Raw genomic sequence first — 22,447 nt, 5'->3', positions numbered from 1 at the left:
CTAGTAGTGATACAACTATACCAATCAAAAGAGAGTATATTTATATGTAGTGGAACCATTTACGAACATTGATCAAATTCAGTCGTAGATCGTATGCATAGCAATTTCAAAACACTAAGGTACCTTGTTAATCAGGATGCCTTTATAGACTTGAGCTGAACTACGTTTAGTGTATTTTAATTTCCGGACGCACAATTGACATTCAGATTTAAGATTGGACGGAATCTTTGTCACTGTTCCCTACAATGCATTGATACATCAGCGGATGACAATAACGGACATAGAAGCACCTAGCCAAGCTTTGAAGATTGAAATTTGGGCTGTCTAATCTTTCCTTTTTTTTTCCGAAAGAATGGGACGGACGAGCACTATAGATTCATGTTTCAGTTGGTTGGTAGCATAGCAGGTTACTGGACTACTATAGCTGTGGAGATTGTTTTTATCCCTCTAGATTGCAGTACTTCTAGTCGTGCAATTTTAGCTAGCCATAGTTCTCACTAGTGATGAATTGATCAATCAACTAGTTTTATAGAGTTAGGAGGAAGTTGAAGCCAGAAAATAATGCATGTCTGCTGACCGGCCGATGGATGCAAAAATGTGATGTTTTATCAATTACTAATTAAGGAGAAGTACATTCCTTGGCTTTGTTAGAGGCTTTGTCAGATGCTTCAAAACAGTCCAGTAGTAAGTAAGTTATAACTATATAAATATTTCGTCAGTTTTGTTTGTGAACTCTTGTATGGTTTTATACAAATTTGAAGTTTCTCGCTAAGGCCCCATCCTTTGGCTTGTCCCCTAATAAGCCAAAACGGCTTATTAGAGAATAAAAATGAATTTGTAAGTAAAACTTATATATATATATATATATATATATATATATATATATATATATATAATGGCATGGTTCTAATTTACCATATATGTATTTACCACATATATATATATATATATATATGTATATATAGAGTATCTTATGCACACAGGGGTATAGCTGCACTCATGTACATGTGCATCTGGAGACATTCGATCGACATCCCACGGCGAACTTTCTAAGAGTGGCGTTTTACGAATAACCGCCCGCCTCCTCCACTTCAATTTTGCAAAACACTCCTTACAACTTTCTGGATTAGGAGTTCAGGACCAGTCCCAATCGTAAAGCGCCCAGGCCGGCCCAGCGACACGCGGAGTCTTATCTTTGGCGAAATATATATATGTATTATGTGTGTGGTTTGATAATAACTTAAAGATTGTAAGGGTAGCCGGCGATTTGTCTGGTTTATCAAGCTAATGAAATTAATTGCTATTCCTCTTGAAAGAACTATGTTATCATGGATGTTTGATTTGCAGATACTCTGGAGTAGCTGTGGGAAAAAAAATTTGGTCATTGAGCATTCAGGTTACTTGAGAGTTTTGCAGTGAATGGAGTGAGTGAATTGCCATGGAGCATTCAGATTTTTCTAAAGCGATTGTCACATGTTGTCAAATACTTCCTCCGTTTCACAATGTAAGTCATTCTAGCATTTTTCATATTCATATTGATATTAATGAATCTAGATAGATATATATGTCTAGATTCATTAACATAAATATGAATGTGGGAAATGCTAGAATGACTTATATTGTGAAACGGAGGGAATATATCAGAAATAATTGTGGTAGTAGAACTGCACATCTTGCTCAGTTATGATCACAGTTTCAGTTTCTATGTAGTCACTGCAGAGCTTGTACTTAAGCTGTGATTTTGAATTGTTCCTGGGCTAAGCAATGACGTTCAATATAACTTTAAAGCATTTCAGTCATATGAAAAAGGCAGACACGGTAGAACTAAATTAGTTCAGAATTTGTACATGAGCATATATGAACTTTGCACTAATTAGTTACATTTTTTCTGGACAATTACAACTATCATGAAAGACCATCTGTTTGCAAATCTTGCAGGCCGTGGTGTTCCTTCCTTGCCACTCTGCTTCTTTACCAGTATTATCATCCTTGCGTCTTGTTCTGCAAAAAAAAAAAAAAGAAGAAGATATGAATGAGTACAATCTAATCTAATCACTTCAGAAACAACTACATAGAGCAGCCGCACGCCAACACCATCAATCTTGCAATTGGTTAGACCTAAGCAGCCAGTAGGAACAGTATGAATGAGAAGGACTTGAGAATACCGTGGAATCTCTGGGGCATATCGATGAATGGAAGACATCTGAGAAGAAGAACAACTGTGAGCAGTCCCCTTCGCGTCCCTGAAATTTTGCCGGCGGCGCACCGCGCGCAGATCCGCGAGTGGAGGCAAAGAGGCGCGGGAGATCAGCGCGCGCCGTGATTGATGGGGTCAGCAGAAGAGGCAGTACCAGAGAGGGTGTTTTGCAAAATTGATGTGGGGGAGGCGGGCGGGTATTCGTAAAATCGTGGCGATTAGAGAGTTGGCCGTGGGATGTCGATCGAATGGCTCCAGATGCATGTGTACATGAGTGCAGCTGTACCCCTGTGTGCATAGGATATATATATATATATGTATGTATGTATATATGTATGTATGTATGTATGTATGCATGCATGCATGCATGCATGCATGCATGTATGTATGTATGTATGTTCTTGATGACTTAAAAGCCAATGCTGAAAAGAAACTACGTTGAAAATATCTAAAAATCAATCTCAAAATTAAGTTTAGAAAATTTAAATTTTGGCTTTTTCTTTGGCTGATTAGACCATGCAATGGGACCTCTAAACTCCAGTTGTGTACAGACTTTTCATCCGAACTGAATAAACTAGCTGACTGGAGAAAGTGCTCAATTACTAAAATTCTGAATTATCATCACAAATTGGGAGAAGTTAGTATTGTTTCACCCTGTTGGCAGAGAACATTATAGTGGACAAGTAAACTCCTTCAGGCAGAACAAGAGAATTGAATGAGCTCATTGCTGCTCAATGGAAAACTGCACGGAAAATTGTCTGGAACGCAGGCACGGCTGCTTTGCAATGGTGGTAACACATCCAGCACAGTGACTGCTCCCTGTGCCCTTGTTTCGTTCAGCCGAAAAATGGGAGGTGGTACAATCAGGGGTCAATCAGGTCCGTGCACAATTATATTTGGTAGGATCACATGAACATGCCATACAGAACGAGCATACTGGAATGCACTGACGAATCTTATCTAATGAAAGCTGAAACCTAAACTGACAAATAAATAAGCCACATCATCTAATAAATATTAGATATTAGATTCACTAAAAATCAAAAGAGGGTAAATGAATCTTGACCGTTGGATTAGATGGATGATAAAAAATATCATTCAAAAGACTTTCGGAAGCTTCTAGAAGAGTAAAAAAAGGAAAAAAGGAAAAAAGAAAGCCAGAAAATAAGTAGAAGAAGATATAAGATTATGTATATATTTATATGATTTACACCTAGAGTAAAATTATTTTTCAAATGAACCTCATTTTTAGGTAAGATTCATTGGTAGGGATTGAACTATTAAGAGCATATATAAAATGTATACTCATATGATTAATTTTGTTTCTTGAAATCAATTGTTAATATGCCTAAGAAAAAAATTGCTACTGGGAGATACATTTTACTTCCAATGAGAGGTCATGGTCATGATTTTCACACTGATTTAAAACAAAACAAAAGTATTCCTTAAATACAAACAAAATATATGTATGTGGGCTACAAAGGGTGCACATCAAAGTAAAATAAAGGGATGATTAGGGGGGTCATGCAACGATGAAAACAACTGTAGGATGATATCTAAAGTTTACAATAAATAGTAAGTCATTTATTATATCAGCATAATATCACTCATCCTGACTCTTATTCTTTTACGAGCACCGAGAAACCAAAAAAGATGGGTCTCCACTCTCACGTACCACGAAACAGGATTTTAGAATCGCGCATTAATGATGTGCTAGTTACACTGAATGCACTAAATGTTGTGTTCCTGATACCACTCAATCCTGCTATGACTCGAAATCAGAGGCAAGTTGTTTTCTTTTAGTGGAAAGAAGGGGAAGGACTATGAATAGAACAGGTGGATGTTTCTTCTTTCTCTTTAGCCAAACAATAGAAAACAGGTAAGTTACACTTGAAAAATTACAGAAAACTACACAAGTACACAGAGGAGAAGGTTGCAGCGCAATAACAATTTCTGCATACCGGCAGGTGTACACGTTTAATATCTGTTATATGTAATCCAAATTTAGGCCGATAATATATATTCGGATTATTTTTCTGTTAGGACTCTATCTCTTTTTCTATTAGGAATCTTTCATTTTATCTCCTATATATATTCTTATAAGCCATATGGGAAGGACTGATGTTCCCATTGTTATTCCCCTATGTTTGTAATTAACTCCTGAATAGTGATCATTGCCGGTCAGTGCCCATGGTTTTTTTCTGCAATGGTTTTCCATGTAAAATTCGTATCTCTGTTATGCTTCTATTTTTTATAACAATATCTCTACTAATTTAAGGAAGATGAGTGTGTAATGCTAATTGAAGTAGGTGTTTCTTGGAGCTTATTTCTTGGAAGGGATGTGAAATACAGTGTCACATGGAACACATAAGTATGGAGACTACATATCAGCCAGAAGAATTGATAGTAGTTCAGATTTTTCGTTCTAAATGACCAAGTCACTAGCTAATTAATATATACAGCAAGTATACTGAAGCATTATATTAGTGTGTTGATAAATATAAATAGAGTCGGGCAGTGCAGTTTTTCAATTTTTTTTTCCCAAGTTTCAGTGTTTATCTGCAAGTTGACAAGCAAGGAGATAACTTCAAATGACTAAATGTTCCGTTTTCCAGATGCCTGAACTAAATGGACAAACTAACTGTGAGTGTGCAATAAAATCCTGCCTGAACAAATGTACTCAAGTCTAACAATTGTTGTAGGAGTGTTCCCTTATTAGAATAGAAACGAGCTAAAATTTTTTGGTCCAGAGGTTTCCACTACAATTGACTAGTAGTGATCATTCCCTCCATAGTTGACGGCACGATTTTGTCGATCTACGGATATGGTGGCAAACATTAGGGAATGCAATTTCAGTTTGAAATTTTGGAAATTTCTGAAATTTTGCCCCCCCCCCAAGTTATTATATATCTCGTCCGAAATGTTTTCCTTTTTTTTTTAATTTCTTGTGAATTTAGTCAAAATTTATTTAAATCCTGTGAAATTGTGTTAAAATTTCATACTATTTTAGTCCAAAACGTGCTGAAAATACCAAAAATCCGGATATTTCGGTGTTACCGAAATGGCTGAAGTTTCAAGCGAAATCAAAACCGAAAACCTAAACGACATGAATTTCACTGCCTGCGCTGCGGAGAAAGATCGATTTTGCCACTGGCCATGGTCTAACGCAGCCGATACGACGCCACCATGAATCTGTTAGTGCAAGGCAGAGGCAACTTCCTAGAGTGGCTTGACGGTCTTTGGCTATGTAATTTTTGTTTCTTTACATCACGGATAGTAACTTGAGATGTTGCCGACAAGTAGTATTCTCCATGCCACCCATTCCCATCACAATGTTCATAGGTTTCTGGTTGTATATGTCTATCATTCATGTTTGGTGTTGGGTATGGAGAGAGAAAAAACAGAGATCAGGTAACACGACCAGTAATAAAACGATAAATATAATGTAGAAATAGTCAATGTATATGTAGGACCATAAGATGGGGGAGGGGGACAAATGATGTGCACGTGGTGTAGCTGTTATTCTACAACATTAACCTAGAACATCAACTAAAAGATAAAAGAAACAGTGGAAGAAATCAAGAACACATCAAGAAACCATGTCCTCCTGCTTCTCCTTGCAGCAGCGGCGAAGCTTCAACGGCCATAGCGAGAGGGTGTGATGCGCTGGTGTCCCCCGCCACACCTGCCATCGCCATGCGCCATCACCGCCGCAGCAGCAACGTGCGCATCCGAGAAATCCTAACCCTAGAAGAGGAGGGGAGAGGGGAAGGTGAGGAACTCACCGGGGAGAAGGTGGCCACCAAAGGAGACAGCTGCCAGAGGAGAGAGCATCCTGTCGCCATTGCGTCCGAGTCACTCCATCCGCCAGGCGCCGCCCCCGTAGCCACATCTCCTCTTGTTGTGCCGCCGCCTGTTGCGCTGCCTTCTCGAGGAATTTTTCCACACCTGATTTTTTCCTAGGCCAGGGTGAGGGGGAAGGCCAGGATAGGCCGGGTTACTATCCACAGCGGGCTTTAACCGAACATAGAAGAAGTCGTGGGCCAGTATTTTTACCAGGCCAGGGTAACCCCCGCGGGTCGGGCCACATTCCCGGCCGACCCCAGGCTAACCGAACGAAGCCTCACAGCTAGGCTGACAAATGGTTGCACTATGGCAGAATAAGAGTTAGCGACAGACTTGCTGTGTGTGGCCATGGTCGCTGTCTGGCCTTAAGTGGCAATGGGCAGGGGCAGAGGTAGAGCCCGGTCAAAAAAAATTTTTTAGTTATAACTCACCGATTTTCACTATGTATCCCTCTCAATACAAATTTAGACACACGCGTCAACTTAAACTTGATATAAAGTAGATTAAATTAAACGAGACACACCCTCCTCTATTTCGTTCTATCTCCGCCCCAACGACTCATCTCAAACGGCATTGAAACTGGTACAGCACCATGGCAACAGTGCGGCAACAAAGCGAGCACAGACACATATCTGATTTATGCTGGGCGCATATTCTCTACGGCCGTTCATGAAATCAGGAGACTCAAAATCAGTCGCGTACTCACGTTCATGAACGGAACTGCTTGTGACAATAAAAGTTCATGCCACACAGAACATCGGTTGCACCCACAGATCATGCTTGAGTTGGTAGATGTTATGTTCCTGATGCCACTCATTCCCTATTACAACATTGTTCAGTATGAAGGTCGAGTTGTTTTGTGGGGGAAAATGGGAGAGAATATGATCGACTAGAGCATGTTGTCGTCATTTCATTTTAGCTAAAAAAATAGCAAATGTGGGTATTCAACTGAAGCATTGTAGCAAAATTGTATATATATGGGATCGAGAGAAGCCAGAAAACAATTAATAAATGCAGACCAGCCAGTAGGTGGCAAATACGTGGTTAAGCAGTAGTAGTGCTCTGATCTTTTTATATAGTTGAGAAAACAGTCCAGTAATAAGTTCATTCTATTAGGAATAAACTAAGCTATGATTTTCCAAGCAAGTTCTAGATTCAAGTAGAAACTCTAATAGTACTGCTATACGTACAACTTAGGTGTACAACTCATGTACAACTAGAGACATGCAACTACTATAGATCAATCAAAGAAGAAAATATTCATATGTACTACAGTCGTTTATAACCGCTGATGCAAATTCAGTCACACGCCAGTCGGACGGTTGGATCGTATGCATAGCAATTTCCAAACACTAAAATACACCTTGTTAATCCGGACGCCTTTATAGACTTGAGCTGAACTACGTTAGGTGCATTTTGATTTCCGGACGCACTATTGACATTCAGATTTAAGATTGGCCGGAATCTTTGTCACTGTTTCCTACAATGCATTGATACATCAGCGGATGCTTTGAAGATTGAAATTTGGCTTGTCCAATCTTTCTTCTTTTTTTTTTGTCCGAAAGAATGGGACGCACAAGCACTAGAGATTCATGTTTCAGCTGGTTGGTAGCAGGGTTCACTTTATCGGTTAGGCCGATCGTGTCAGAGGTCACAGAAATCCCGAAATTTCCAAAATTTCGGTCTGAAATTTTCAAAATTTTAAACAAAATTTAGTTAAATTTGAACAATATCACCAAAATTCATGGAAAAATTTAAAAAATTAAAATATTTTGGCCGAAGTGATATCATATCAGAGGGGACTGAAATGACCGAAATTTCCAACCATGGCTGGTAGCACAGCAGGTTACTGGGCTACTATAGCTGTGGAGATTGTTTTTATCCCTCTAGATTACAGAACTTCTAGCCCTGCAATTTTAGTTAACCATAGTTCTCACTAATGAGATGCATTTATAGGGTGAGTATAGCAATGAATTGATCAATCAATGAGGTGTGCAAGGAAAAGACCAAACGCGAAGCCTCGATTCTATGGTAACATTGGATGCAACTAGTTTTATAGACGTAGGATGAAGTTGAAGCCAGAAAATAACGTGTGCTGACCGGCCGATGGATGCAAAAATGTGTTGTTTTATCTAATTAAGGAGAAGTACATATTAAATTGCATGCACCGATCAGTTCAACCAAAAAGCTTAAGCTGATGAGAAAAGACAGGCAATTCACTTTATATTCCAACACTCCCCTCACGCGAGGCCCCCTCAAGCCTCTAGCGTGGAATAGAAGTGGGCTGCAATTTTTATTTAATTGCGCGCCAACCAGATTCGAACTGGGCTGCAATTTTTATTTAATTGTGCGCCAACCAGGATTCGAACTCGAGACCTCTAGCTCTGATACCATATTAAGTTGCATGCACCGACCAGTTCAACCCAAAAACTTAAGCTGATGAGGAAAGGCGGACAATTCACTTTATATTCCAACATTACATTCCTTGGCCTTGTCTGATGCTTCAAAACAGTCCAGCAGTAAGTAAGACGTAACTATATAAATATTTTGTCAGTTTTTTTAACTCTTTTATGGTTTTATACAAACTAGGAAGAAAACCCGCGCAAAATGCGCGGGCATCTGATTTATTCTTTTATGAAAATAATGCTTACAGAAGTCATATATCACCATTTCTACTCCGTGAAATAGATTGTATATTTTAATATATTTAAATGATAAGGAGGTCTCCTAGATTAAATAAAATCATTTTGCCCCGATTACATATAAATGTTCTTAGGACCCGTTCTATACTCCAACTGCAAACTTCAACTTTCTCTTTTTCATTAGCACGCTTCCCAAATTACGAAACGATATATTTTTGCAAAAATATTTTACATAGAAGTATAAAGAAACATCAAAATTTCAAGTTTACAATAATTAATATCTAATTAATCACTTGGTAATGAGCTTTCTATACCTAATCACTTCAACTTACTACATATGTACCTATTCATGGATGATACTACATATGTACCAAGAAAATACGCTTAATACATCATTAAAACATCCAAATATCCACTACATGTAAGTGTTTCATGCCTCATGTACAAATGTACAAATTAATGGGATGGCATCATTAAAGTTAAACATAGATGCCTCTCTAATGGGTAAAGATGGATGCGATCAAAATGATATTTTTAAAAAGGTTTTGAGTAGATTTGTGTTATAGTGTAGATACCATTTGTTTATCGTGTTAATCATAAATACTCAAGTGGTTATGGTATAGATATAGGATACTCTAATTTGAAAATGAGCGAGGTTATCATTCGGTGGTACTAAAAAAAATTATAACTAAAGAGACATACTACCATGATAATTTCTAGGGCACCATATTATTATTTATATTTTGACAAATATCTATAGTTTAACCTTAGTTCATTTTCAACACCTATTGTTGGTAATCACATGAGACACCTTTACTAATTTGAAAAACATATTTATTTTTTAAACTTATTAACAATAACTAATTTGTGGGAGAATATTTATAGTCACATCGGTGAGGTATGTGACGTACATCCATCAAACATGCCTGAAATGTTGAAATTCCTTAAACATAAGAAAATATAACATGAGTAGTTCATTCGACATGTTACTTGATTGTTCATTTGTTGTCAAAACTATTTGGCAAAGGAAACAAAATATACATATACGACCATAAATCTCATCATGGATTAAGATGTTATATTATAGCAATATTATTAACTTAAAATATTTTTTATGATTATTTTCACATCTACGTACCATGTATGATTCTCACTTCTCAAATACCAAGTAGTATTGAAATATTCATAAAAAACTTTGAGAATATTAATCTCGAACAAATTAAAATTATAGTAAATTTCACAAAACGATAGGTACTTTGATCATCTGTTGTTTTGTGAAATTTAGCCTTAAATCTACATTCTTAAATCATGTCTACTTGAGAAAATATGCAACTAAATTTTTGTGTTTTTATTTTTTGTTTTACATATGTAGATTTAAATTAGCGTCATATAATTTTGAAGTGATTTTTGAAACCCTAAATTATGATGTGAAATTATTTTAAAAATTATCATGATATTAATTACTATTTGTCAGCCCCAATGCGTCATGATGTATTTAGGATAACAGACTTTGAAAATATTTAACTAAAGGAATACAACGGGATCACACATTAAATATATAATTTGAAAATATTTTAAAATGTGAACATTTATAGAACGTTGATTTGATATTTGATATTTGTATCCTAGATCTAGTTCATGGAATAATATATTTTATTTTTATATGGTATAAATTCTATTTTAGAGATCCTCGATTTTCTATGTACGTATGTTTATTTTCGCTTTATGTTATATATGTAGAAAGTTCTATTTTTGATTTTTTTTATACTACATACATATATTTTTTTGGCTTTATCTTTTTCTTTTGCATATGGTTTTATTTTCTTATCGTAAGAACGTGGGCATGTTTTTGTTCTTGCTGCCGGAATGTATGTAACGTTTAATGATCTTTCCCAATCTTACGTACTTATGTTTTTTGTTTTTCCCGACGAACCTATTTTCTCTCGTACATACAAATGGAAGGTATTAGTATTACATATACATACATACATACATACATACATACATACATACATACATACATACATACATATACATATATACATACATACATAAATAAATATATATATATATATATATATATATATAATGGGTCCACTTATTTAAATGAAAGTCAATGGTATATCATATAGATATAATCTAATGGTTTAAAATAACGGGTCCACCAATTTAAGTGAAAATTAACAGTGAGATTAAACAGTGTCACATGGCGGTTTGGGATTGTTTGTACAAGCGCCATATGACTGTTTAGAAATGTTTATAAGAAGTTTAATAAACTTTTAGTATTTATGTTATAAATTGAAGAGTTTGTTCTAATTAAAGTGCTTATAGGATTAGCTACTCCTTTATTTGTAGCGAGTATGATCATCAAACGGATAAATGGTGCATTACATGGTGCGTGCTTTACAAATACTTTCTATATTAAAGTTTTTTAAAAACAAATAATTCATTTTTGTTTTTGTAATATTTAATACTCAATTAATCACATGATAATGATATGTATCATTTCGTGTCCTGATAAGGTCACTTAATTAGCTAGATCAAACAAAGCCTTAGTATTCCTTAAAGAAAACAAAGAGAGTAATTATTAAGCCTATTTAGATGAGTAAGACAAAGAGCTAAATATGATTTTTATGTGATAATTTTTTAATTAAAATATAGCTAATATGTGATGTACTCGTAATATTTTTTAATATAGAAAGATCAGATACCTCCTTTTCTTTTTCTTTTATACAGTAGGTTCATATATGTACTTGGAAACATATATCTTCCCAATCGTAAGTACATTATGCTCTTATTCTCGTTTTTTTAAGTAGTTTACGTATGTACACGGTAATTTTTTCCCGGTAATAGAACGTACATGTTTTTCTCCGGTGAATAGTTGTATGTACACGGGAGACTTGTATTTTTCTTCAGTTTTTTTATTGTGGCAGATTATCTAAGATAATGGGTCCACTAATTTAAATGAAAATCAACGGTACACATAGATATGATCTAATGGTTTAAATTAATGGGTCCACCAATTTAAGTGAAAATCAATGGTGAGATTAAACAGTGCCACATGGCGGCTTGGGAGTGTTTATAGAAGCACCACATGGCGGCTCAGGAGCGTTTGTATGAAGTTTAATGGACTTTTTAGTATATAATAGATAGATAGATAGATAGATAGATAATAGATAGATAGATAGATAGATAGACAGACAGATAGATAGATAGATTTGAAGTTTTGTACTAAACTCCAGTTGTGTACAGACTTTTCATCCGAAGTGAATGAACTATCTAACTGGAGAAAGTGCTAAATTACTAAAATTCTGAATCATCATCACAAGCTCGGAGAAGTTAGTACTGTTTCACCCTGTCGGCAGAGAACAATATAGTGGACAAGTAAACTCCTTCAGACAGAAGTTCAGAACAAGAGAATTCAATGAGCTCATTGCTGCTCAATGGAAAACTGCACGAACAATTGTCTGGAACGCAGGCACGGCTGCTTTGCAATGGTGCCAACACATCGCACAGGCGATGTTCCCTGTGCCCTTGTTTCGTGCAGCCGAAAAATGGGAGGTGGTACAATCAGGCGTCAATCAGGTCCGTGCACAATTATGCTTGGTAGGATCACATGAACATGCCATACACAACGAGCATACTGAAATGCACGGACGAATTACACTGAATCCGCTAAATTTTGTGTTCCTGATACCACTTAATCCTGCTATGACTCGAAATCAGAGGCAAGTTGTTTTCTTTTGGTGGAAAGAAGGGGAAGGACTATGAATAGAACAGAACAGGTGGTTGTTTCTTCTCTCTTTAGCCAAACAATAGAAAACATATAAGTTACACTTGAAAAATATAGAAAACTACACAAGGTCACAGAGGAGAAGGTGGCAGAGCAATAACAATTTCTGCATACCGCAGGTGTACATGCTTGATATCTGTGAAATATGTAATCCGAATTTAGATCTATAATATATATTTGGATTATTTTTCTGTTAGGACTCAATGTCTTTTTTTATTAAGAGTCTTTCATTTTATCTCCTATATATATTTTTATAAGCCGTATGGGAAGGGCTCACGTTCTCATTGTTATTGCCATATGTTGTAATCAACTTCTGAATAGGGATTATTGTCGGTCGGTGCCCATGGTTTTTTCCCATAAGGGTTTTCCATGAAAACTTCGTGTCTCTGTTATGCTTCTATTTTCATAACAATATCTCTAGTAATTTAAGGAAGATGAGTGAGTAATGCTAATTGAAATAGGTGTTTCTTGGAGCTTATTTCTTGGAAAGGGATCTGAAATGCAGTCTCACATGGAATACATAATTATGGAGTCGACATATCAGCCAGAAGAATTGATAGTAGTTCTGTTTTTTCGTTCTAAATTACCAAATCACTAGCTAATTAATACAGCAAGTATACTGAAGCATTATATCAGTGTGCTGATAAATATAAATATGGATGGTGAAGCTTGAGTTGTACATTGCAATTAGATCTGCAATGGACAAATTGAGATTGGTCAGATAGTTCAATAGAGTCGGCCAGTACAGTTTTTCAATTATTTTTTCCAAAGTTTCAGTGTTTATCTGCAAGTTGACAAGCAAGGAGATTCCTTCGGATGACTACAGCACCCCTTTTTCCCGACTCATCTCCCTCGTTTTCTGCGCGCACGCTTTTCAAACTATTAAACGGTGTAATTTTTACGAAAGTTTCTATACAAAAGTTGCTTAAAAAAATCATATTAATCCATTTTTTTTAAAAAAATAGCAAATACTTAATTAATCACGTGCTAATGGACCGCTCTGTTTTCCGTGTTACTGTTCTGTGCTGGGAACCCGCATATGCAAAATCAGAGCCATTTGTCGACCGCAATTGACTAGTAGTGATTGTTGGAGGCATTCCACGAAGGGCCTTCAGCCGGACCTACCGAAACTGAGGGCTTAAGCGACAAGCTTAGACCGGAGGCAAGCGGCGAAGATCGAGAAGGGAACCGTGCGGGCGAAAGTCCCATGGCGAAGGCCATGGCTCGGACACTCGGACTTCCCAGACAAGGACTTCATCAGAAGGCGCTGCGGGTGAGGGCGATAAGGCAAAAGCCCTGGCAGGAGGGCCCGGGCTTCGCCAGGTGCCGAACCTCACCGAAAAGTGGCCCAGCGGGCCACTGAGCCCAGGAAAGTTTCGCTAAGTAGATAGGCCGAGCCATTTAGCCCAATAAGGGCCCATACATGTAAAGGACACAGTGTGCCCTTAATAACGTCCCTATCGTAAGGGTAACCATGTAAATTCCCCTGTAAAACCTAAACCCTAAAGAGGGAACCTGTAATAGAGCTATAAATAGCCCCTAGGGTCTTATAATGGGGGGATCCAAAAAAATTTTCACTAATCAATACAATTGACTTTACTTCCAACTACTGTTGAGAGAACCACGCCTTTCGGCGTGATGCAGTTGTCGGTTCGACAACATTGGTCATTCCCTCCATAGTTGAAGGCATGATTTTGTTGGTCTACAGATATGGTGGCAAACATCAGGGAATGCAATTTCAATTTGAAATTTTGGAAATTTCGGACCCGAAATTTTCGTTTTCTTCTCAATTTTTTATGAATTTAGTCAAAATTTATTCAAATTCAGTTATACTGTGCTAAAATTTCAAACTATTTTTGTCCAAAAAGTGCCGAAAATCCCAAAGCTGGCCAAAGTTTTGAGCGAAATCGGAAGTGAAAACCTAGACAACATAAATTTCGCTGTCTTCGCTGCGGAGAAATATCCATTTTGCCACTGGCCACAGTGAAACGCAGCCGTTATGACTTACGACGCCACGATGAATCTGTTAGTGCAAGGCAGAGGCTACTTCCTAGAGTGGCTTGACAGTCGTTGGCCATGTAAATTTTGTTACTTTAGATCACGGATAGTAACTTGAGATGTCGCCGATAAGTAGTATTCTCCGTGCCACCCATTCCCATCACAATGTTGATAGGTTTCTGGTTGTATATGTCTATATCATTCATGTTAATTTGAGGTTGGGTATGGAGAGAAAAAAAGCAGAGATCAGGTAACACGGCCAGTAATAAAACGATAAATTTATATGCAGAAATAGTCAATGTGTATGTAGGACCATAAGAGGGGAATGGGGACAAATGATGTACACATGGTGTAGCTGTGATATGTTTATCCTACAACATTCACCTACACCATCAACTACAAACAACAAACGGAGTATGTAACATTAAATTTAATTTAATTTAAGTATGAAACAGTGGTGTTTGTATTAAAAGAGTAGTGTCTAGTACCAGTTTTTTTAATAATGTGGAGTTTATTTAAATTATATCTAGCGTCTTGGGGGGACTGGCCTAAGCTGAAGCCGTCCACTCGAGGAGACGTCAGAGGCAGTTGATAAATCATGTGATTAAGCAGTACTGTGGATAGAAAATGAGAAGGAGAAAACGAGGAGGAAAAGGCAGTACGATTGGTTCAGTTGTTAAAAGAAAAAGAAAATTAATTACGCCGTATTAAAGAGATCTAGTGTAGCCCACCTAAAAAGATATTCATTGCAGAACAGATTTGTAATCGAAGACAACACTCTTTTTGGATTTACGGATTAGGTATTACTGGATTTTTCTTGTTCATGAACCGATCGGACGGGCCAGATGTGAAATTCTAGTCTTCAATTTCAGGATTTCAGCACAAGTATGGATCAAATTAATGTTTAACTTTGATTTGCGGGCAGGTGCTTCATTTGCGTTGCGAGAGACCATCGCGCCACACGCTGTCGTGACCCCTGTCCGCTGCTTCAACTGCCTCCACTCCGGACACAGTGCGAGGGATAGCTCCTGCCGACAAGCCCGACGCGAGCTGCGTCTGCGTCCACCTGAAAACTAAAAAGCTATTCGGCAATCAGTCGCGCGCCCCTCCCCGTGTGACTGGACACGTGTCGCGTGGAGAGGGGCGGCGGACGCGAAGTTTGTATACGCATATGCAAAGTTTGTATACGTGATGTATTTTCTAGTTTTTATTTTATTTTTTAATACGTACGTATATAAAGTTTGTATATATCCTATATAAAGTTTGTACACATCGTATATAAAGTTTGTACACATCATATACAAAGTTTGTATACGTGTATATTATTTTATACATCAAAAATATATATATTTTTATAGTAGTAATACTAGTAGTAGTATAACAACAATAGTGTAATAATAGTAGTATAGTACTAGTACTGGTACTGGACTAGTACTAGTACTACTACTGATCACGCGCCTGGGGGGGCAGCGCGACTAGGCCCCCACCTGAAAACGCTCCACGCTGATGATCGTTCTCGGATTGAAGCCCATCTAAATGAGGCAGGGGGTGTCTTTCCAAAAGACAAGTGACCTTGCTGTAGCTACATTCTTGATACCCCTCAATTCTATTCATGCAATGACCTACCTCTGTTGTTGTGTATGATGTGCTAGCTAGCTAGCGACATATTGTGCGAGCATATACTGTTTGAGGTTCAGCAGCGTTGCTACACATATAGAGTATGACAGGCGATGAACCAGCTAGTCTGCAACCCAAACATTCGCACCGGCTACATAAAAAATACATTGATAATATATAACTCATATGTTGTTAATTAACGGGAATGTTTGACATACGACAAAGCTAATTTGAAAAGGAGGGAGTGTTTGCAGGACTTTCATAAGGTGCTGTGGATACAACACTTACCATTATGTACAGCTTCAATGCTGCAGGCAAACATAACATGGTTGGGCTACTTGAGACGGGTTGCCATCTACCAAAAGAATGTATCAGAGGCCGGACTCCAGCACACCTGTGTCCATAGTTCTGTTCCCGACCATAATGATTATGTAAAAGACAGTTTTTTTCTTCAAAACAAACATACACTTCCCTATTTACAATTACCTTTGATAATTATGGCATCAGTTACAAACAAAGTACAGAAAAACATTTCAATAATGGTCAATGTAAGAACGGCCGTTCTAAATTTTATTTTCCCCAGTTCCTTTGATCTGAATCATCGATCTATAGCACTTAGGTTTGCATTCCGTAGCTTTTTATTTGGGAAATAGATCACTGTGCATGGTATGCTGTTCACTGGTATCTCGAGGTATTTTTTATTGGACCGGAGTAAATTTTTTCATAGTAACAGGATATCTTAAATACAATATAAGGGAGGGAGGGATTAACTATCTAGCCAGAGCATCATATAATGATGTGACCATGGCTCTATATTTTTATTGGCGAGATTGCATGAAAGGTGAGCATAAGATAGGCTGAAATTTTTTAATAGTCTTTATAATGATTCATAAGTAAATAACAGGGTTGAACACACCTTCAGTTCAGTTTGGATGTTAGTATTATAGGTGTGGAAATGAAAAGGAGCTCCAATTCAATACATGTAGTCAAGATTACTAGAGAAACGAAGAGAAAGCGGACAGATGATGAAAAAAGGATAATTAGTAGGAACAAAAAGATGCATCGGCCGGTTACTTTGGCAACTTCGTTTCAAAAAGCAAAGAATGTCTGACTAATTAATCAGTACCCACCACTCACGGGAGAGTACTAATATTGACTAGTTTGATGATCAGCCTGAGAGATTTCGTTTCGCCAGGGAGGAATTCACACTTTATTTTCTTTCTGCCAAACATTACGCGGTTAGGTGCACCAGCAATCCAGCCCAAGTGTACACACTGACTTTAGAGGCAACCAGACAGAAATCAAGTTGTTGAAGAACATGGACAACACCAGACCAGCAGATCCGGCAGAAAGTATACAAATTAACTGTAATTATATGTTACTATAACTATAACTAGCTAGACGGTTTTTGACCAACAGGATAACACACATCTATAAAATGAGGTATCCGTACAATGTTTATATGAAGAGTAGCGTTCTCTTGCTGTAAGGCCTGTGAGGTACATATAACACCAGTATGAAGGCTGGTTTACCTCTCCCGGCCCTGCTGCTGGTGGTCCAACTAACTATGGCGGTTGCTAGCCATGGTGGAGATGGAGCTGCCTTTGTGGCTGCCCGACCAGGCTCTGTTCACAGTGCTCTCGATGACTCTGCCTATGGTATTCTCAACGATGGGGAGGGTGCAGGCAGAGGTGGTGGTGGCGAGCAAGGTGGTGGTTGGGCAAACGGAAGTGGATATGAAAGCAGATATGGAAACAGTCATGAGCAGGGGGCAAGTAGACGTGATGGTGCCGTGCTAGGTGAGGGTTGGGGGGGTCCAAGTGGATACGAAAGCACATATGGGAACAGTTATGGGGAGGCGGCAGACAGAGGTGGTGGTAGCGGGCAAGGTGGGGGTGAGGACGATCGAAGTGGATATGGAGCCGCAAGCAGATATGGAAACAGTATGTATCTATACTACATCTCTATCAAAATAGTTACATGTAATCTTTCTAATACTTATAATAAAACCTTGAAATCTGAAAAATACTAATCTATTGTAGGAATAATACAATTGGATATACAAAAATGATATTGATATATCTGTAATTGAGAATTTTGTTGATGCATCTATGTTTTCTATAAAAAATATCCTGAAAAATTAGTGCTCTGTGAAGGAAGCATATGCATATTAACTCTAAAATAGTTGAATCACTTAATTTTACATTGAAGTCACCAGCACAGAAATAGATCCAACAAACTGTTTTTGGGCCCAGTTATCGTAACATAACCGACGTAGTCGCATGCGCTCAAAACAACATCCACACATATTTTTAAACCAATTCATTTGCAAAGCCAATCGTTTGTTACAAAATATAAACTGACTCAATTATGTCATAGCTTGTTTTGTTGTATTCCCCCCTCCCTACCCCCACACCCTCACGAAGTATATTCGTAATGATTATGAGATCTTTTACATTGCTTGTGAGGTATCACAGGTACCTCTTAAACCATTTAGTACCCATCATTGATTTCTAAAGGGTAAATTAGGAATTGAAACTAATATTAGCATGGGTTATTTAGTAATTCCTCAATCACCATCCCTCGGCTGTGACTGGCGGGCGCAGAGCGGTCAGCCGACCAGCGGGGAGGCACCCTCAAGGCCTCAACTCGCTCACCTGTGAACGGGTATTGAGCACACAGACAGTTTGTAGGTCATGGGTGCTTGCTGGTTCGAAGATCAGATCCGATGCTGAGGAGCAAACTAGAAGTGGGCTGCCATTTCCCAGGATTTCTGGCCGGTGAAGAATGATTTTCCCCCTCTCTTATATTTTTGAGAGGAAAATTGAACAGTATATATTTTTTTAATCACTAAGCATTTAATTAGCCACCGTATTAACATAGGAATAACTCCTACACAGACACACCCTATCGGGACTTCACATTGCAGGCTGGACAGGATCATATGAGGGTGGTAAGCTTTTGTCCTTAACCGCACTAATTAACCATGGGAGCTAATTATCATTTTAACCTTTCACTTTTTTATGTGGCCCACTTTTTTCATACCTTTTCACAGGTGCCTTTCATTTTTTGCGCGTTAGATTAAGTGTGATCAATGATCCTAATGAGCTCCAAGCACCCAAGAAAGTCTCAATGAGTATAAATATGACATGTTGTGCAAAAATTGACTAAACTGTGTGGCCTTTGAGCTGAATTTTCTGCATGATTTATGATCCAGCATTATTATTTTCTGAATTGGCTAAACACATATTATTTCTTCTGCAGATTTTGATCCTTCGACGGACCCTCGTTCCCCTTATCACCGTCTATCTCACTCTTGCAATCATCTACCATGCCCTTAAAATGGACTGGCCACCATTTGAAAACAAATTAACATGCAATCTTTGAACCTATAAATGAATAATCTGTGTCGTCTGTTCTATATTTGACAGACAACAATGATCTCGGTGAATTCTGATGGCGTGTGATAAGCTATATAATTTTTATCGTGAGCAACATACATGATATAATTATCTCATTTTATACTTCTATGGGTATGATTATGTTGTTTACGTCTGTCGCAAAACATGCATGGATATTTAGCTACCTAGTTTTGTATAATGAAAGATCGGTGAGTTACCCACGTTAGCTACGCGTTTAGTCTTTTTTATTAAACTAGAAAGGTTTGCACGCACATTTGCATAGGCATATGTCATACGCTAATTAAGTTTGAGATACTTGAAATATTAACAAGAGAAATCTGCCATGATTTTTCATAAATTATTCTTGTCGGTATTAATTGCTTTAATAATTTTCTAATCTATTAGGTTTATACTATAGTGCTTTTATAATTTTCTAACCTATTAGGTTTATATTATAGTATCATCTTTAAGGTACAGCTATTAGCAATTATTTCTAATATTCTTCATCAATTGAAAAGAAGGTACGTAGACTTATTTGTTGGTATCTCTACTAGTGAAAAGTGAAACTCAAAATGGAACTAGAATAAGCCACGTAAGCAACAAAAGATGGGCCGTCAAATCAGGAAGAGATAAAACGAGAACCCTTGGATGATACGTACATGTTAAAAATCTAGACCCCTCCAAATGTCCAATTAAACAGAGGGAATGGAAAGCTCTCAAAGCACTATGTTCACACAGGCCATATGGCACAGGGCATATATCTCAGTCTCTCCTGGAGTCCTGGTCTTCAGGAAAAAGGAACAAAAAGAAATGGAAAAAAATCGACCACCTCAAGGCACGCTGCAGAGAAGCTCATTGCCTTCGTGTTGGCCATGGCACCCTGTGGAAGACATACGAATAGTCGGCGGCTGTGGCGCGATGCACCGTGGATGGGGAAGATGAGTCGATGTCGGCCAGTTGAAGGTATACTCAGTACTCTGCCCACCTCCGAGCTGAGGTGCCATCCCATACGCTGCCTCCGATCAAGCCGCTGCCCCCATCCAATCTGCTGCCTCTAGGCTGCGTTCCCGCCCAATCTTTCGCTATGATCTTCCTCCCCCCATGGGCCGGGCCTCAGGCTGTTGTCGGTGAATGGTGATAGAAGGAGAGATCGAGGACACATGCTGCCGCCGTTGAGATAGTGAGATCGAGCTAGAGGGGTCGTTTCTCATGCCTCATGGTTAAGTTGAAGCTGTAGCAAAAATGGCATCCGTCAGAAGAGCAGTGGTTGTGAGAGAGGATGAGAGCTGACGAGTGAGAAAGAATAGATAGATAGATGTAGAGGATGCAATAAAGAATAGGATAAGGATAGGTAGTAGGAGCTCTAATCTTATCTTACTATAAAGTTATCCCCCACTAACTCCTTAAGCTTAACATGCAAAGACGCCACATCATCATCCACTAACAAGATGCTACATCATCATCCACTAATTAACAAGATGCCACATCATCATCCACTAACAATCATCACATTTAAACATCATGCAAACATGCTATATCTTTATAGTTTTTATAATTTAAGAGCTTTTCAAATACAAACATGCTAAATTATCATCCAGCATAATTCACCTAATGTTTCAACGTATATCTTTATTATGTTTTATGATATCCTATATACTTATATAGTTCATCCTCACTTAGTGCTTAAATGATTAATCTGTGATCCAAATTATCTTTCTCCTTTTTTCCTTTAATTAAGTCATATCACATCAATTGTTTTTAGCCTTTAGATGATTAATCTATAGTCCAAACTATCTCTCTACTTTTCTTCTTCCATAAAGTCATACCACCTTACTTTTTACGTTTTAATCACCATTCTACATACTATTTAAATTTAAATAATCATAAACCACATTAATTTACTTAATCTGATGTTATCTAGCTATCTTACACATTATTTTTTTATTGTTATCATACTAAATTCCCGTAGCAATGCGCCGGGTTTCACCTAGTTATTCTGACACTAGCACACTCCTCCTATCCTTCATGCTCTACCAGCTGCAGATCGCGCTCCTCTAACGTAAAGTAAGAGAGACGTGGGTCACTTATGTGCGGGCCCAACCTTTGTGGGTCCCACATGTCAGTGACAATGTCCCTATGACTTTACGTCAGAGGAGACTCATCCTACCAGCTGCACTACATGCTAGCTCCTCGAAGATTCCACGTTAATTGACCCGTCCGTCAAAAAGTCACTACTGTACAATAATTTCTCGCTTAGAAACAGGAGGAAAGTTTCACTGTTCATGTCAAAGATAAATAATTAAGGGTAAATAGTTAAATACCACTGATTTCCTGTATTATTTCATATTACTTTTAACTAACTCCTAATCAAGCCAATAAAACGATATGAGGATTTATGGTACTACGGTTATTTTTTTTCCCAAGATGAAACCAAAATAAGCCACGTAAGAAACAAATATAGACCGTCAAACTGAAAATATGGTGAGATAAGGAGTAGAAACGAGAGCCCTCGGAGTATGATGTTAAAAGAAATAGATCCATTTGACCAAATAGAGGAAACAAAAGATGCACAAAGAAACCCACATGGCAAATAAAACACTATGGTGAATCGAGAAAGGCTTAGCCCAATTCAGAAACATTTGAAAAAACCCATAAATTTTGCATAATCTAAGAAATGGCTAGTAAAACAGTAAATTATTGTACTGTACTATCTGATTAAGTCCCTAAGCTTAAAATACAATTGGGCAGAGTAAATCAAATAGGTTAAAATACTTGTAAAAAAATGTGCATGGAAAAAGAGCTAAATATTAAGGATGATCTCATAATAAATACACATAGCTAATTGATTTAATGTAAAATAAAAGAATTAGTAAACATATCCTTCCAAAAACAGGTGCAAGAGAGGATAAAGGAGCATGCAGCACTGGAGATGGTAGATGGTGCAAATAATAAT

At 37.7% G+C, this 22,447-nt stretch overlaps 1 protein-coding gene across 5 annotated transcripts; it reads left to right on the top strand.

Moving 5' to 3' along the window:
• Nucleotides 1-17,199: 17,199 nt before the first annotated feature.
• On the top strand, nt 17,200-19,734 carry LOC127755429 (glycine-rich cell wall structural protein 1.8-like). Of its 5 annotated transcripts, none has more exons than XM_052281106.1 (3): nt 17,200-18,036; nt 18,994-19,046; nt 19,358-19,734. In XM_052281106.1, exons 1-3 carry the CDS (start codon nt 17,610-17,612, stop codon nt 19,478-19,480), a joined length of 603 nt encoding a protein of 200 aa, XP_052137066.1. In that variant the 5' UTR covers nt 17,200-17,609; the 3' UTR covers nt 19,481-19,734. The 5 variants fall into 5 exon arrangements, 3 of the variants coding, with proteins under 3 accessions (XP_052137066.1, XP_052137067.1, XP_052137068.1); XM_052281107.1 differs by having other exon boundaries at nt 19,149-19,734; XR_008013011.1 differs by lacking the exon at nt 17,200-18,036 and adding an exon at nt 18,298-18,873.
• The last annotated feature ends 2,713 nt before the right edge of the window (nt 19,735-22,447 follow it).

This window comes from Oryza glaberrima, chromosome 11 (assembly GCF_000147395.1).
Source record: "Oryza glaberrima chromosome 11, OglaRS2, whole genome shotgun sequence".
Lineage (NCBI taxonomy): Eukaryota > Viridiplantae > Streptophyta > Magnoliopsida > Poales > Poaceae > Oryza > Oryza glaberrima.
Note: the sequence above shows the minus strand (reverse complement) of the source record. Positions and strands in the feature narration are given on the sequence as shown.